The sequence below is a fragment of the Pleuronectes platessa genome, chromosome 7 (genome assembly GCF_947347685.1).
Source record: "Pleuronectes platessa chromosome 7, fPlePla1.1, whole genome shotgun sequence".
In the NCBI taxonomy this organism is placed as follows: domain Eukaryota; kingdom Metazoa; phylum Chordata; class Actinopteri; order Pleuronectiformes; family Pleuronectidae; genus Pleuronectes; species Pleuronectes platessa.
The window spans coordinates 10436871-10451319 of record NC_070632.1 but is presented as its reverse complement, the minus strand read 5'-3'; the positions used below and the strand labels follow the sequence as shown (position 1 = coordinate 10451319).

The 14449-nt window shown below is 44.5% G+C and overlaps 2 protein-coding genes across 2 annotated transcripts; both read right to left on the bottom strand.

Moving 5' to 3' along the window:
- Positions 1 to 159: 159 nt before the first annotated feature.
- Positions 160 to 4972, bottom strand: fam185a (family with sequence similarity 185 member A). The gene is made up of 8 exons (XM_053427141.1): positions 3624 to 4972; positions 3412 to 3521; positions 2597 to 2689; positions 1949 to 2087; positions 1184 to 1225; positions 996 to 1091; positions 773 to 907; positions 160 to 416 (listed from the first exon to the last, which is right to left on the bottom strand). Exons 1-8 carry the CDS (start codon positions 4039 to 4041, stop codon positions 304 to 306), a joined length of 1146 nt encoding a protein of 381 aa, XP_053283116.1. The 5' UTR covers positions 4042 to 4972; the 3' UTR covers positions 160 to 303.
- Positions 4973 to 5611: 639 nt separating this feature from the next.
- LOC128444835 (nucleolar protein dao-5) lies at positions 5612 to 12090 on the bottom strand. Its single transcript, XM_053427496.1, has 2 exons — positions 8478 to 12090; positions 5612 to 6701 (listed from the first exon to the last, which is right to left on the bottom strand). The coding sequence occupies exons 1-2, from the start codon at positions 12037 to 12039 to the stop codon at positions 6001 to 6003; spliced, it is 4263 nt and encodes a 1420-aa protein (XP_053283471.1). The 5' UTR covers positions 12040 to 12090; the 3' UTR covers positions 5612 to 6000.
- Between the last annotated feature and the right edge of the window lie 2359 nt (positions 12091 to 14449).

The window sequence follows — 14449 nt, the reverse complement described above, 5'->3', positions numbered from 1 at the left end:
TCATGCTAATGTCACAAACTGAGACTTCTTATAAAAACTTTCTAGTTCATATTTTATCAATAATATTCAGAACAAACCAGTTGTAAGTTAGAGTTTACTCCCCCACCCTCAGTATGTTATGATACAGTATGTACAGTGATTTAACCTATAAAGAACATTTGTTAAATACTATATAGACATCATTTCCTCATCGACAGCACAGTGTATCCTGAGCAGAGAGTAGAATGCATCAGTGAGGTAAACGTCTCTGTCAGTAAGTGTGAAGCTTCGGTGCAGGAAAATAAAAATCCTGTCAGTCACAACTCAGCTCCCCAGCTTCAACGACTCAAACCAGCTCTGTGTCTTCAGGGTGACGGATCCCCTGTCAGCCCGAGCTTTCACCCACCGGTCCACTGGAGACGCTCCATTCAGATAACCTGAGAGAAGATTTGAGGATGTGACGAAAAGAATAAAAGGTCTAGATTATTGTCCCTGTTTGTTTTTCAACAGGATAAAGTAAACACTATTGGACGGATTTCCATGAAACTTAGTGAAAAAACTTTTTTTTTGTGAGTTTTCGCAATTTTCCAGAATTTGTGGTATTTTCCTCCATTTTTGTGAATTATGAATGTAGAAATCTTGATGAAAAACACACTTACAGGACTGATATCTATGAGTTTGTGCAATTTAGTACAGCTTGAATTTAAGGGAGCCTGTTGTTGCTTTGGCAGAGATCCTTGCTCTTTCATGAACAATCAATAAAAGCTTGATTCAATGAAAAGTAATGTTTTACCAGTAACTGTGGTTTGGCCTTGAGCCGTGTTGTTCTCTGCTCCGTCCAGAATAACATCCTGGCTGATTTCCAGCGCCGCTCCACAGAGCTCCACCCCGGCTTTCAGCGAGGATGGCACGCGCACAGACACAGCTCCTGTGCACCACCAGAGAATGAGAATACACCTCGAAAAGGTACCTATGGTTCATCAGATATATATATTTTCCTCACACCGTGTGTTTACCTTCCTCGCTGTGGAGTACAGCACTGCCGCCATCTCCCACGTAGACATCAATGCCTCCGCTGTGAGAGAAGACTTCCAGGAAACTATTTGAACCATCTTGGAAAAGCAAAGAAAGCCTCACGTGTTTTGTTTTTCAGCAGCCGCTGATAGAAAACATACGCAAGTCATAATGTGATCAGTCTGCTTACCTATGACTGTATCTCCTGACACGTTCTTCACGGAGGCGTCACCTTTGAATCGAGGGCAGCACAAGGTCAGGATTAACTCAAATAACAAGCTGTCGGATCATTTAAGGTTTAATGTAGGTAAACAGAGACGTAAGGATTGTGGAATATTAGAGACACAGCATTTGCTCCAACGTATCATAAACCGAAACTATTGAAGTTCACGGGATAATTGTTTCCATGGATTCTATGATGTGAGGCTCAACGGTGTCAGGAACAGTTTAAAATTCTACGAGGATGACACGCTCATCCTTCTGCTCATGACATGGAGCTGTCTTTCTGATTAGGTCACCTCCTCCTGCAATGGTTTTTAGTTATTTTTTTACAACCAACCCTCTTTTACAGCCACCTCCAAAACAAGCAAGTCCAGAATACATGGATAATTGTGAGCACATTGCCGTTAAAAGGACGTTGTTGGGTCAGAGCCCAGAATTCCTTGCGTTCCAAAGTCCTGCCTTACCGACCAAGTTAACACAACCCAGATGTGTCACACGAAGCCAAATGATCACCGAGCTCCCAGATTTCACATGTGACCAACAACAGCTACAGGATATTTTATGTTCTTACCAACTGTTTAAATCATTTTTATTATGTTTTACTTTTCTTTTCTAAATATTTATTCAAATATTTGTGCTCTGATGTTGTCCAATGCTGTGAGATCTTCACTTTGCTTTGAATTGTTTCCCAGTTTGCACCCAGTAAAACACACAATAGACTTTACTGGCTCACCGTGCACGTGGCCCAGCTGTACTCTGCCTGAGCACGAGGAGATGCAGCTGGACTCGGCATAGATGGCTTTGACCTTCAGGGGCCCGTGTTCTGTAGAGACATTCATCCTGGTGCCCTGGAGCTTCTTGACATCCACAGCCTGCGAACAGATGCAACCCATCAGTGCACGAGGCCACAGGCAGGTGATGTAGTTAGACTTAAAGCTCAGAGCTTTCTAAACACATGAGGACAGATGAGCGAGGTGTCCTGGAGCGAGACCTTCCATGATGTCGCCAGGGACACTATCGGAGAGTTGTGTCTTAATTAAAAAATAACATGGATTACAGTTTAAAATAAATGGAGGAAAAATCCGACTTTTGATTTTCTCAGGAACTGCTTATTCAATAACTTCACAATTATCACTACACTTCTTTGGGTCCTCAGTAATACACCCAGAAAGGTTGATGTCCATCGGATGAGCTCTTGTTAAGAACATTCTAGGATGGAGACACAAAACACACACACACACAAAAACAGACGCACACAGACAGACATGCCTGCAGTCATAGTTGGACAGTTATGGATTGTGTGTTCAGGTTGCTGCTGCCCCCTAATGTCAGCTGAGTGCGAGTTCAACAAGTTCCAAAGGAAAAACACACTCCTACTCACACTGTCCCCTCGCGTGCTGATGTCCACGTTGCCGTGGATGGTGCCCACACCTGTGACATGTCCTCCACTGGACTGCACCTCCACCTGATGACTCTGAGAGACAACACACAGCAGTGAGACGAGCCAGCGGGACAAGTCTCTCTGAAAACCCCCCCGAGAGCTGATTAGTTTGGAGTGTCGTCCCCCTCGCTTACTATCCCTTCTGCTAATAAGGTCATGACAACATCCACCACTTTTCATTGATATTGTTGAAATGGGAATCCCCAGCTCCACCTATCCCCACCAGCCGGATTTAAGAGGTGGTGTATTTTCTCAAAACTGAAAAAATTATTCTAACCCACAATTGAAAAGACCTGGAATCACTTATTGTCAGATGTCAATATCGCTGCGTCTCATGCTGTACTTTGGACTGAGCAGAAATGTCCTGATTTGTTTGACATACTGTTGTGGTTTTAATTTCCTTCCTCTAATTAAGTCATTTCCTGTTGAGGGAGCATGTGGCATTTAAAACCACAGCTCTTATTATTTAAGGACTGAAGCCTTTGTGGTTACGTTTGAAGAGGGGGACCCCCACAGGGTTTTCTTGTTAGTACTTTTTTGTGACATATGCTGTTATTATTTTGGATGTTGTTTTTGAAGCCATGCATTTCCTGAATGTCAACGATAATCTTTTTTGAACAGATGAATAAATTGGAAGCAGCATAAAGTGTCTCATATCTGCTGATATCATCTTTTCAGACCCACAATGAGGGCTACCCCACATCAGGGCCTCTTCTATCTCTCATCATTAGTTCAAGTTTCATGCCACCACCCACCTTGACAGATTCCAGCAAACAGTTCCCTCTCTCTGTTTGCACCTTGCAGATGTCACACTCCATTTTCCTCACACTTACGTTGCCTCGTCCTTCGGTGGTAATGAACAGATCTGACACAGACACACACACAAAGACACACACACGTTATTGTTGAAGGATGATCAATGACAGGTTTCATATGTTCTTCCCTTGACCCATCACCTCACACTCACTGCTTTTAATGGGAGCAGCCACCTCTATGGACACGCTGCTGTTCACCTTCCCTGCAGAGATGAGCAGCTCTCGGCTCCGGTCATCGTACCGCACGTGTAGCTGATCCAGACCGACCTCCTGCTCGCCGTCCGCCGCGTGGACCGCGACGAAGGCCCGGTCGGCCTCCGGGAAGGTGTGCGGGTCCAGCGGGCGGATGGAGATGCTGCAGGAGAGGCGAGCCCGCACCGAGACGAAGGGGCTGACGGTCAGATCCCACCGCCTGACAGGCTGCTGCGCCCCCTGGTGAGCGGGACACTCGGCGGGGACAGAGGTGGAGAAGGACCGTGAGGTGTGTAGAGGACACCGGGGGAGAGTGAGGGACCAGCGGCGGAGGAGCACCACACCTCCCCGCTGAGCTGCTGAGCTCCAGAACATCATGGTCACCGAGGGATGAACCGGCTCATCCGCACTTTACACTGCCACAGGTTAATGTCAACACAAGGGGAGCAGCCACTCAGGCAACATGGTCCCCACAATCACACTGGGGACTATCAAACCAGACTTCCTGTTGAAGCTTTTCAGGATAAAAGCGACATTTACAATTTTAACAAATAAGCAAATGATCCAGCAGCTTGTTATGTTCAGTGCTGGTATACGTTAATAATCTAAACATGAATAAATCCGTTATATTCAAACTAGAGAATATAAAGAAAGGGTTAAAAAAGGAGAAAAGACTAAACACCTACTGCTGATATTTGCCATTCAAAGTAGATTTAAAGAAATGTTAAAAGTAATTTTCTAAAATCATGAGGCTAAGCTGGAATACAATCAGGCCTTGGGTTTGCTATGGGGGGATTTGGGTAAATATAGAGTTAATATATAAATCTAATATAGGAGTAGTTTCATGTAAACACAGACATAATGAGCAGATCCAACTGTAAGATCATTATTAACCCTTGTTAACATATGAGTTTATATTCTGTATTACTATTTGTTGTAATTCTCTTAGTCTCTTTCTGATTGTGATTAATCCTTTTATTTTGCTGCTTCTATTTTGAAGGCAAATTACTTTACTTCTGGTCTGGATCAATCTCACACTTCTCACTTGACAGACCAGAAGTACAATCTTGTGTAAACACAGCTCCACCCCCTTCTGGTTTTGTCCAATCAGGATGCATTTCTAAGCAACTCTTCTTGTGACGTTTTCACGCAAAGGCTCTAGGGAAATGGAGGCCGAGTTTCGAGCATTTATATCTGACCTGAATAATCTGTGGTTGCTTTTCTAATAAAGTTAACTTAAAGGGATAGTTCACCGAAAAACAAAAATTCACTCAGTATCTACTCACCACTTTGCCGATGGAGGTGATAGGTGAAGTGTTTGAGTCCACAAAACACTTTTGGAGTCTCAGGGGTAAACAGCATTTCAGCCAAATCCAATACAATTGAATTTAATGGTGACCGCTTCTTCAAACGCATAATAACAAAAGTTAAAAAATTCCACCATAAAAGTTAAAATTCCACCATACTGATCCTGTGGTGTCGTCCAAGTGTCTGCAAGCCCCGACATTCAGATTCGACTTGAAACGTCGTTATTTACACCACATTTTAGCCTTAATGTCCTAAAGAGCCCAGAGGAGAATAACAGCCGATATTTAGACTTTAGACTTTAGACCTTGTGTGAATAACCTCTTTACGTTTGAAGAAGTGGTCGCCATTTACTTCAATTGCTTTAGATTTGGCTGCAAGGCTGTTTAAACCCTGAAACTCCAAAAGTGTGTTGTGGACTCAAACACTTCACCCCACCCCTCCATCAGCATAGTGGGGAGTAGATTATGAGTGAATTTTCATTTTTTGGGTGAACTATCCCTTTAAACTGACACCATTTTAAGCAGGAAGTCTACATATCTGTTTACAAACAGTGTCCCCACGTATCTGTGATCTTTTATCTGCGTGTTATTCAATGCACCGGTGGTTTTGTACTGTAGTCACCAGACCACACACAAGGGAATTGCGATTAATTAATGTCATCTATTTTTATTCATCTTCACAAAACAAACTTCATTATAAAACATTATGTCACACAGCTTCATTCAACCATCCACTGGACTTCCAGTCTTGTAATAATAAAAATATCAGTCTCTTTGGCTTCATACCCGTCAGATTCACACAATCGTCATAGAAAAATAAGAGGATCTCTCTCTCTCTCGTCGTTGAACAAATCTCTCTCAAGTTATTTTACATTTTATTGTACACTGTACTTGTGATTATAGCCTTTTAAAATATATACATCCTCGTTTCATTCACCACCAGGTGGCAGTGTTGTGTTGATAGTGCACATTAACAGTGAGGAGAGTGTGATGAGTTTTATTATTATTATTATTATATATGATATGTATGTTATGGACTGAAGCCTTTGGGTCTGATCATCATCCGGACACTTTTAAAGGACCTCCTGTCACTGGAGGGGTACAACTCTGTGGATATGTTGGGCCATGTGCCCCAGAAGATCCCGTCCCGGACTCCCCGGTACGTCCCCACGTAGTACCTCCCGTTCAGGTTGGCAGCCATGCAGGCGTCAAACCACCAACCGGAGCTGTAGTAGGCCCCGCAGTTCCCGGACGGGTATCGGTCGTTGTCCCGGTCCGGGGTGGTGAACGGCCGCTGGTTGTGGTCGTAGCTCCCGCTGAAGCGGAGCGCGTCCCCCGCGGTGCCGGAGTACCCTCCCACCGTCAGCCGGTAGCTCAGCCGCTCGCTGGCCACCCTGAACTGCGCGTACTCCGCGTGCTCCCTCACCCCGTCGAAGTCCTCCAGCTCCACCCGCAGCACCATGTCCCTGTCCCGGGTCAGCAGGTGGATCATGGTGTTCCCCAGCCAGAACTCCCCCCCGCGCAGCTGCCCGAAGCCGGAGCGGTACTCGGCCCATGTGCGGTTGAAGCTGACGCTGCCGTCGAGCCTCCGCTGCAGGAGGGTCCATCCTCCGCCCTGCAGCTCCATGTCGCAGAGGACCGAGAAGCTCCGGCTGCGGATGTCAGGGGTCACCAGGTACACCCCGCCGCCGGTCTGCCCTCTGAGCAGGTGGTCCGAGCAGTCCCTCCTCACTGCACAGGAGGAAGAGAGAATAATACAACTTTTAAAAAACATTTCAAAAGCAAATCCTTCTTCTGGCTTTGAGGCCTCTGCTCGTATCTGGCAGATGAAGACCATGCAGACATGTTGGCTGAGGTCACCCGAGTTCAACAGGTCAGAGCAGAACCTACTTCATCATAGTTCCGTGTTTCTGAAGGATGGAAACTCTGCCCCTGTGTTTTACAACATTCCTGAAAGTCATTATTGATAGATACATCACAGTAATGACTACACCTCTGAATAATGAGTCAATATTTCAAAAATAATAACTCGATAATATATACAAAATAATGACATACTATCTCAAAATATCAACTTAGTATCTCAGAATAAGGACTCGACATCACAAAACCATGACATAATATCTCATTTTAAATCTAAATTTTAATTTAGCATTCATCTTTGTCTTCTTACACTGGCATAAAAGAGTTTCTGTTATAAGGCCTCCCACAGTGGATTTTTTTTTCCCACTTCACTTTCTTAAATAGTGAGAATTTACTTTGTTTTGTAATTCACCTTTATCAATATTTGAATCCAATCATTTGCATTGTTTAAAGTGTCACCCAGTGCTGATATAGTTATCTCTAAACCTAATTGGTTTTTCACATTTTCTGTTAAACTCACTTTCTTTCACCATTAAAAAATAAGCAATCTTTCCTCTGCCTCCTTTTTCCGGGCTGAGTAGAATATTCTACTTACAGCCCACAGTAGATAAATTCAAAATAAGTGTCAGCAATAGAATAACAAACACATAAACTGAGTGTTCAATGTTTTAATGTTTTGATGTGTGACGTGTGTAAAGAATGAGGGGACCAGATGTGGTCATCCCCCTGATCTGCACCTGGGTCTGCATGAAGCCTGAACTCATCTGAAGCCTAACACATCACTGGCTGTTCCCCACGCTGCTCTGCAGGATGTGTTTAACACGGTGGCCTCTGCATTCTTGTGGTTTTATCCCTTATCACCACGCACATTGTGCACACATATGCAAATTCCTCCTTTGACAAATAGCCTTGATGTATGGCACAAAGATGATCTCACAAACCATATAGTTATACTGTCTTCTTTTATATGAGGATCATTAGAACTTGCCATATGGGGATTAAATCCTGTCAGGCTAATACCAATTTCCCTTTTTTAACAAGAGAGACAATAATAAGGCACTGAAATAATAATTTACAACAGTTCCTCAGCAGATTTATCTAAGACCTTATTATTATCTCTGCAAAGGAGTTTATTTTTACATCTGCATTTGTTTGTTAGTTTGTTTGTCTGTTTGGAAGATTACACAAACAACTGCTCAACAGATTGTTGCGCAATTTGGTGGAACCTGAAATTATTCCATCGTTGTGTGGATCTGGATCAGAGGGCAGATCCAGGAATTATTTTTTAATAACTTTTTTTTAGGAGCCTAATGTTTATGAACGTGCGTAAATTGGCGCAGATAAAAATCCAGATGGGAATTTCAATATGTTATCATCAGGGGACTGTTGGGCCTTGGTGGAGGTTTGAACTCTACTGACTGCCATTGTAGTTTTTGATGAAGACAGGAGACGTTAGGGATATAAGTTGTAAATTTTAAAGTATTTCAATGTGAAATTGTTTATGTCTTCTCCCTATAGATTTCAAGCTAAAGTATGATTACAATATTGTGCATGATGTTTCAAACCTGGGTTATTTGCTTCAATGTCTGTTCGGCACACAGATCAAACAAACGTGTTGTGACAGTTTGAATTAATATCTCTTGCCTTTCGATGATGTCCATGTTGGCAGTTTGTGGCCCGTCCTGCTGCCTCCCTGGTCGTCCTCAGGAAGCTCTTTTGGACGCACGATACTGGGGAGAACGGCCACCTGGTTGATTTTAACCCGCAGCTCTCGTGCACTCGGAGTGGACGACTCGACCGCCGGGGACTCAGGGCCAGAGGTGACCGGAGTGGTTGACCTGAAGTCAGGGCTAAGTGTGGAGGTCGTGTGGGCTCGGGGGGAAGGGACCGGAGGGGTGATTTTGTCTGGATGTGGATTTTGTCTGGGAGCCATTTCCTCCACATCGTGACGTATCGTGGTTTGTGAGCTGGAGCCGGCATTAGGATCTGGATTTGGCCTTGTGGATCCTGGACTGGTGCTAGCGATAACACTCGGGAGGATCCTGTGGATGATTTTGTTTGGTCTTGTTGTCATTGGGATCGATGAGGGCTGTCCGGCTGTTTGTGGCCTCAGATCAGACGTAACCCTGCTGTCAGGGCTCACGGTGAAGCCTTGGAGGAGAGCGTGAAGCAGAGGAGAGGGTCCAGGCTCGCGGCTGTCGGAGGTCGTTGGACCCGGAGTGATAGTTTTTTTTGTGCTGTGGCTGAACTCTGTGTCTGCCGGGGAATGAGTCGCCTCAGCCGTCGGTTTTATAGCACCAGATGTAGGTGGCACGTAAATTTGAGAATTTTGGATGCCATCCGCGGTCGTCCCACTGATGTGAGGATCTGAATCTGTTTTGGTCTTTGGGCTCGACTTTAGTAGCACTGCTGGATTTGTCCTTTGACCAGATGTTGCTCCTGGCATCAGTGTGGGCCCGGGTGTGGTGGGAGGCCTTAGTTTGGATGTTTTGTTGGATTTTGTTGCAGGGATTTCATCAGGTACAGATTCTGGTTTAAGATCAGGCAGTGGGCCGGGTACAGGTTTTTTAGGACTCTGATTTTTTTGAGGTACTTTGCCAAGTTTAGGCTTCACACTGGGTTTAGTCTTTTTGCCAAGTTCTGGACGTTTGGGGTAAAGTCTAGGGAGGGTGCGAGGTTTAGGGTTTTGTTTAATCACAGGGGTTTTCTTGCTGGGTTTAGGCTTTTTATCAGAAGGTATTTTAATACGATCTTGTGAAATGTTTTGTCCAGGTGTTGAGTCTCGGTTCAATTTAGACTCAGGAGACAGATTTTCATCAGATTTCCTCATTAGTTCTGTCACAGACTCTTGCTCAGGTTCTGCGGCCTTGAGCTTAATTGTTTCTGCTTTTTCAGATTCAGGCGTGAAATGTTGGTTTGATTTAGAGGTGAAGTCCGATTCTTCTTTTTCGTTACCTTTCGGCTTTTTCTCAGGTTTCTGCTTTGGCTGAGGTTTGCCTGCTTTAAGAGGACGATTTGGCTTTTTCTCTGGTTTAGAGTTCGGTTGCTCAGTCAGAGGATCTTTGTCAGAACCAGTTGAATTTATCGATACTAGTCTTTGATCAGATGTAGGTCTCTGGACAGGAGGTACAGACTTGAGAGGAGATTTTGGTTTTCGAACATCTAATTTGTTTTTATCCGTTGTGAGATCCTGATCCTGTTTAGGCCCTGGATTGTTGTTCACATGTTGAAGTGGAGCTCCCTGGTCTGGTTTTTTAATTTGGACTTTTGGAGGATCTTTGCCAGGTTTGGGTTTCTGCTCGGCTGTGGGTTTTTGGAGCGAAGGCCTCTGCTTTTGGTCGTTGTTAATTCTTTCGCCGGGTGAAGGTGTCCCATCAAGTTTATGGACATTCTTAGGATTTTTTAGCTTTCGGTCGGCTTCAGGCTTATTTCCTGGTTTATGCTTTTCACCAGGCTTTGGTCGAGGTTTCACTCCAGCGTTAGTGTTTGAGCTGGCGTTCCTCTTCACTGTCCACTGGCTGCGGTCTTCCACTCCTGTAGTTGTAGTTGTGTATAATTTTTGACGGTGAGTTGAGGTGATTGTAGCTGCCACGGTTGAGATAGATCGATCCTGGAAACCTACCCCAGGTCTCGGACTAGTTGTTGATGTGAACCTTGTAGGGCTGCTGGTTATCTGTTGTCCGGGGACGCCCAGTGTGCTTATTGTTGTTGTTGTTGTTGGCGTCCTTGTGGCCCCAACATCTGCCTCTGCATCAGGGCGTGGGTGCTCAGAGATGCTGGTCCCGTCACCGTCTGTGCTTTGGGTCGTAATTCTGTGAGCAGCTATCGTCGTTGCTTGAATGTCGTGTGGTATCAAACGTGAACTGGACAGAAGACGAGGAGCAGGAGGAGGTGACGTCAAGGTTGTGACTTCGTTTGAGTCCACGGAGTCATGTGTTGGACGAATGGGAGCTAATGGAGTCACTGGAACAAAGTCTGTCCTTTCGCTCGCTCTGTTGGACGTTAAATCCTCGTCGCTGTCTCTCTGCACAGTCCCGACCATTTCTTCTCCCTCGGGTTTGATCTCTGTGCCCATCTCCCCTTCCTCCGCCTCCTCCTCCCCCTCTTTTATAGTCCTCTGTGTTGCTGCGCGCCCAATGGATTCAGTCTGTTTTGGTTTCTCCTTATTTTGCTCCACTCTTAGACCCCTTTCCATTTTCTTTTTCCTGTCCTGCAAACGTTGCTCTCGCTCCTTATTAGTATGCTCATCGTGGTCCTCAGACATCTTTATTCCATCACTGCCCCTGTTTTCCTCAGTTTGGGTCTTTTTATCTGTCTCCTTTGTTTCATCTCGCCTCAAGTGTTTGTCACTTTCTTCACTTTTCTCCTTGTGTTTGTTATCACTGGTCGTCTTTCTTTCTTTCCCACTCTGCAGCTTATCCACTTGATCTTCCTTTAAATCGCCCTCTTTGTCTTTCGCTGTACCTTTTTCCTTCTCCTTATTTCTGTCTCTCATCATGTCCACTGTTCTTCCCTCTTCACCAGAAGTTGGCACCTTTTGCTGCCCCAGTTTGTCCATTGTCTTTCCCCCCTCTGTTTGAGTTTTTCCATCTCTTAATGCCACTTCTAATAAGGTTGCTGTTTTCTCCTTTTCTTTTGCGACCACTTCAATATTCTCTCCCTCTGCTTTCCATTTCTCTCTCCCTCTCTCTTCTAAAACTGTTCTTACTTCTGAGTCAGTGTCACCATCTACCTTCTTCATCACTTCCACTTGAGCCACATCTGTTCCAAACTCCTCTCTTAAATCTTTTCTGTCATTCACCCACTTCCTCTCATCCTCCTGTTTATCTGTTCCTTCATTTGTCGCCACACGCTCTCCTTCTCTCTGCGTTCCACACACTCTCTCAGTTTGTCTTACTGTACAATCAGCGCACATCTTCCTCAGTTGATCCACATTGTCCTTCAGCTTCTGCAGATCCTTCATGATCTTCTCCAGCTCTATGAGCTGCTTCGGCAGATGAACAGTCAGCGGTGGCAGAGTGAAGAGGTAGGGGCATGTGTCCTCCTCCTGCCCCGGTATGCATGGCCCCTCAAGCTCCAAAGTTGCAGCGCAGGGTGCAAATCCCCCATCTCCCAGGAGGTCTCCTTCACCAGAGGCCCCTGTGGTCCGGGAGAGGCTCGACAGGGCCAGCAGGGTCCCATAGACCCACAGCACTGTTATCCTCATCACGTCCCGGGAGTAAAGACTAAAGGGAGAGGAGGGAGAGAGCGTAAAAAAAGATCCACCTCAGTTTGTGAAGCACAGTGACAGGGAGAGGAGGGGGTGAGGTGGGAGGGAGATGAGGAGGGAGGCAGAAGGGATGGAGCTGTTCAGTGGAACGCAAATCCCCGAGACTCGAGGAGTGAGACGCCCGAGAGGAACACAGGTGAGAGTGATGGTATCTCTGAGATAGGGTTGTCATAACAGCTAAATCAATCATGAGAAAACACAATGTTGAAAACATTGGAAAGTATATGTCTTATTCTCCTTCTGTTATTAACCTTATTGCATTTCTTGGGGCCTGGGTAAAGGTATTCACACTGCTCATGGCCATTCCAGTTTGTTTATGTGATTGATTGTCAGGAGGGTTACACAAAACAATTGGGCAGATTTCCTTGGAATTTGTTCCAAAGGTGGGACATTGGCCTGGAAGGAAGCCATAAAATTAGAGTGCACATCAAGGAACTTTTTATCAATTTCTATGACATTGTGGGTTTTTCCCCCCAAAGATTAATTAATGGATCAGAATTAAACGTGGTTCTATAAGGGGACTGTTAAAGCTCAATGGATGAATATGCTCTCAGTGTTACTCGAGTTACATTTCAATTCATCCTCATTCTAATCACATGATTTAATGAAGACCATTTGTAATAAATACTCCCTTCATGATGTAATGATAAGTATATTATGGCCGTGAATATGCATGTGTGCCACAGTTGCCTTGGCAGGCGCGCCTCAGGCTTCCTGTCAGTGGTCTATAAACATGTGAAGGACAGATGCGACAGGTCAAACTATGCATTTAATACAAAGTGGCCAGAGCCAAGAATTTGCTCCTCAGATTTGTAAGACCGTATTTCATTTTAATGTAAGCTGTGTGGTTCAGTTCAGCTTCTGAGTTAATAGAAACCAGGAAAGTCAGATTTGTCGATGAAGGCTGTTTGATATACATGTTGTTCCAGGGGAGAGACGTTTCTCATGTTCTATTGACTCTGTTCAGACAGTGCTTATCCTTGAATTATGTAGAAAGTGGAGAGAATCAGTGATGCAATCTGTGGGTGTAGAAGCCAAACTCACTGTGTACAGACAGTAAAGGTCTCTGAAGGTTTTCTTCTTAGTCATTCTAAGCTAAAAGCCCCAATCTTGGAAGTCTGCATATTCACAAATCAAACCAAATGAAGGATCTGCTAAGTGGGGAGTTTCTATGATGAGGCTTCAGTTTATCATATCCAGGATGTTGATGTCAGTTGCACCACGGGATATGAGAGATGAGTTATACTTCAATTGTCCTATACCTCTGTCCTAGCCATAGCCATTGGCCAGAGACATTATGTTTTGGAGTTGTCTGTCCCTCCGTACGTCCATTTATCTTCTTCTTGTGAACATGATAGCTCAAGAGTGCATCGAGGGAATTTCCTTCAAATTTAGTACAAGTGGTTACTTGGAATCACAGATGAACTGATTAGATTACGGAGGTCAAAAGTGATCGGTCAAGGTCACAGCGACCTCATGTTCTCGTGAATGTGAAATATCAGGAACACCCATAGGGACGTCAGACTCGAGGATGACCCGATTAGAGTTTGAAGGTCAAAGGTCATGGTCCCTGTGACGAAAACATGTTTGCCTCGTGAACACATTATTTCAAGAACGTTTAAAAATTATCCTTTCAAATTTGGCACCAATGCTCACTTAGACCAACAGATTAAGTGATTACATTTATATGGTCAAAAGTCATGTGGCCTCCTAAAATATTTTGAACGGGATCTATTAAGTCTGCCTTTAGGGAAACATGACCCCCGTGTCTCTGTCTGATTCACTGGACATTTGTTCCAAATGCCCGAAGCTGGAGAGGTTTCTCAGCTGTCCTTTAATAATGATGAAGGAAACCAGTTGTTTAGTGAGAGGACTGTGGGAAACTTCACTTATGAAATGAAAAACGAGTCTAACTGGCAGAGAAAAGCCTCAGGGTGGAGTAACAAGAGCTTAACAACTCTTTGAATTTCAGTCCAGTTTTTCACTTTAGATTTTAATTTTTTTTATATATTACAACTAGAGCCTGGTGGACTACAGTCAACCCTTGTAGTGAATGAATAGACATAATAGCAGCTGTCTATCCAAGCCTATATTTTGAAATTTCAAGTTTGACCCTTCCTCCATGCTAATGCAGCCATGAGCTCATCTGAAATTTGACGAAAGGGTGAAAGCCAGGACTCAAGAATCCTTTCACCTTCTGCAGACTCTTCAATACTACAACACTTACACTGGGAAATAGTGTGAGAGAAATGTTTACACTCTCAAGAGCGCTCTGTCAGAACACTGTTCCATATTGATTAACTATCATCGAGCCACATCTTTAGCAGCGCAGCCAAATCTCAGACGG

Excerpts from the sequence above, each read along its gene's own strand:
- fam185a (XM_053427141.1), bottom strand. The coding sequence starts at position 4,041 with ATGATGTTCTGGAGCTCAGCAGCTCAGCGGGGAGGTGTGGTGCTCCTC. Across the intron at positions 2,088-2,596 it reads TCAGCACGCGAGGGGACAGT|GCTGTGGATGTCAAGAAGCT; the intron begins GTGAGTAGGAGT and ends ATCTGTTCGCAG. Across the intron at positions 417-772 it reads AGGCCAAACCACAGTTACTG|GTTATCTGAATGGAGCGTCT; the intron begins GTAAAACATTAC and ends ATCTTCTCTCAG.
- LOC128444835 (XM_053427496.1), bottom strand. The coding sequence starts at position 12,039 with ATGAGGATAACAGTGCTGTGGGTCTATGGGACCCTGCTGGCCCTGTCG. Across the intron at positions 6,702-8,477 it reads AACATGGACATCATCGAAAG|TGAGGAGGGACTGCTCGGAC; the intron begins GCAAGAGATATT and ends CCTCCTGTGCAG.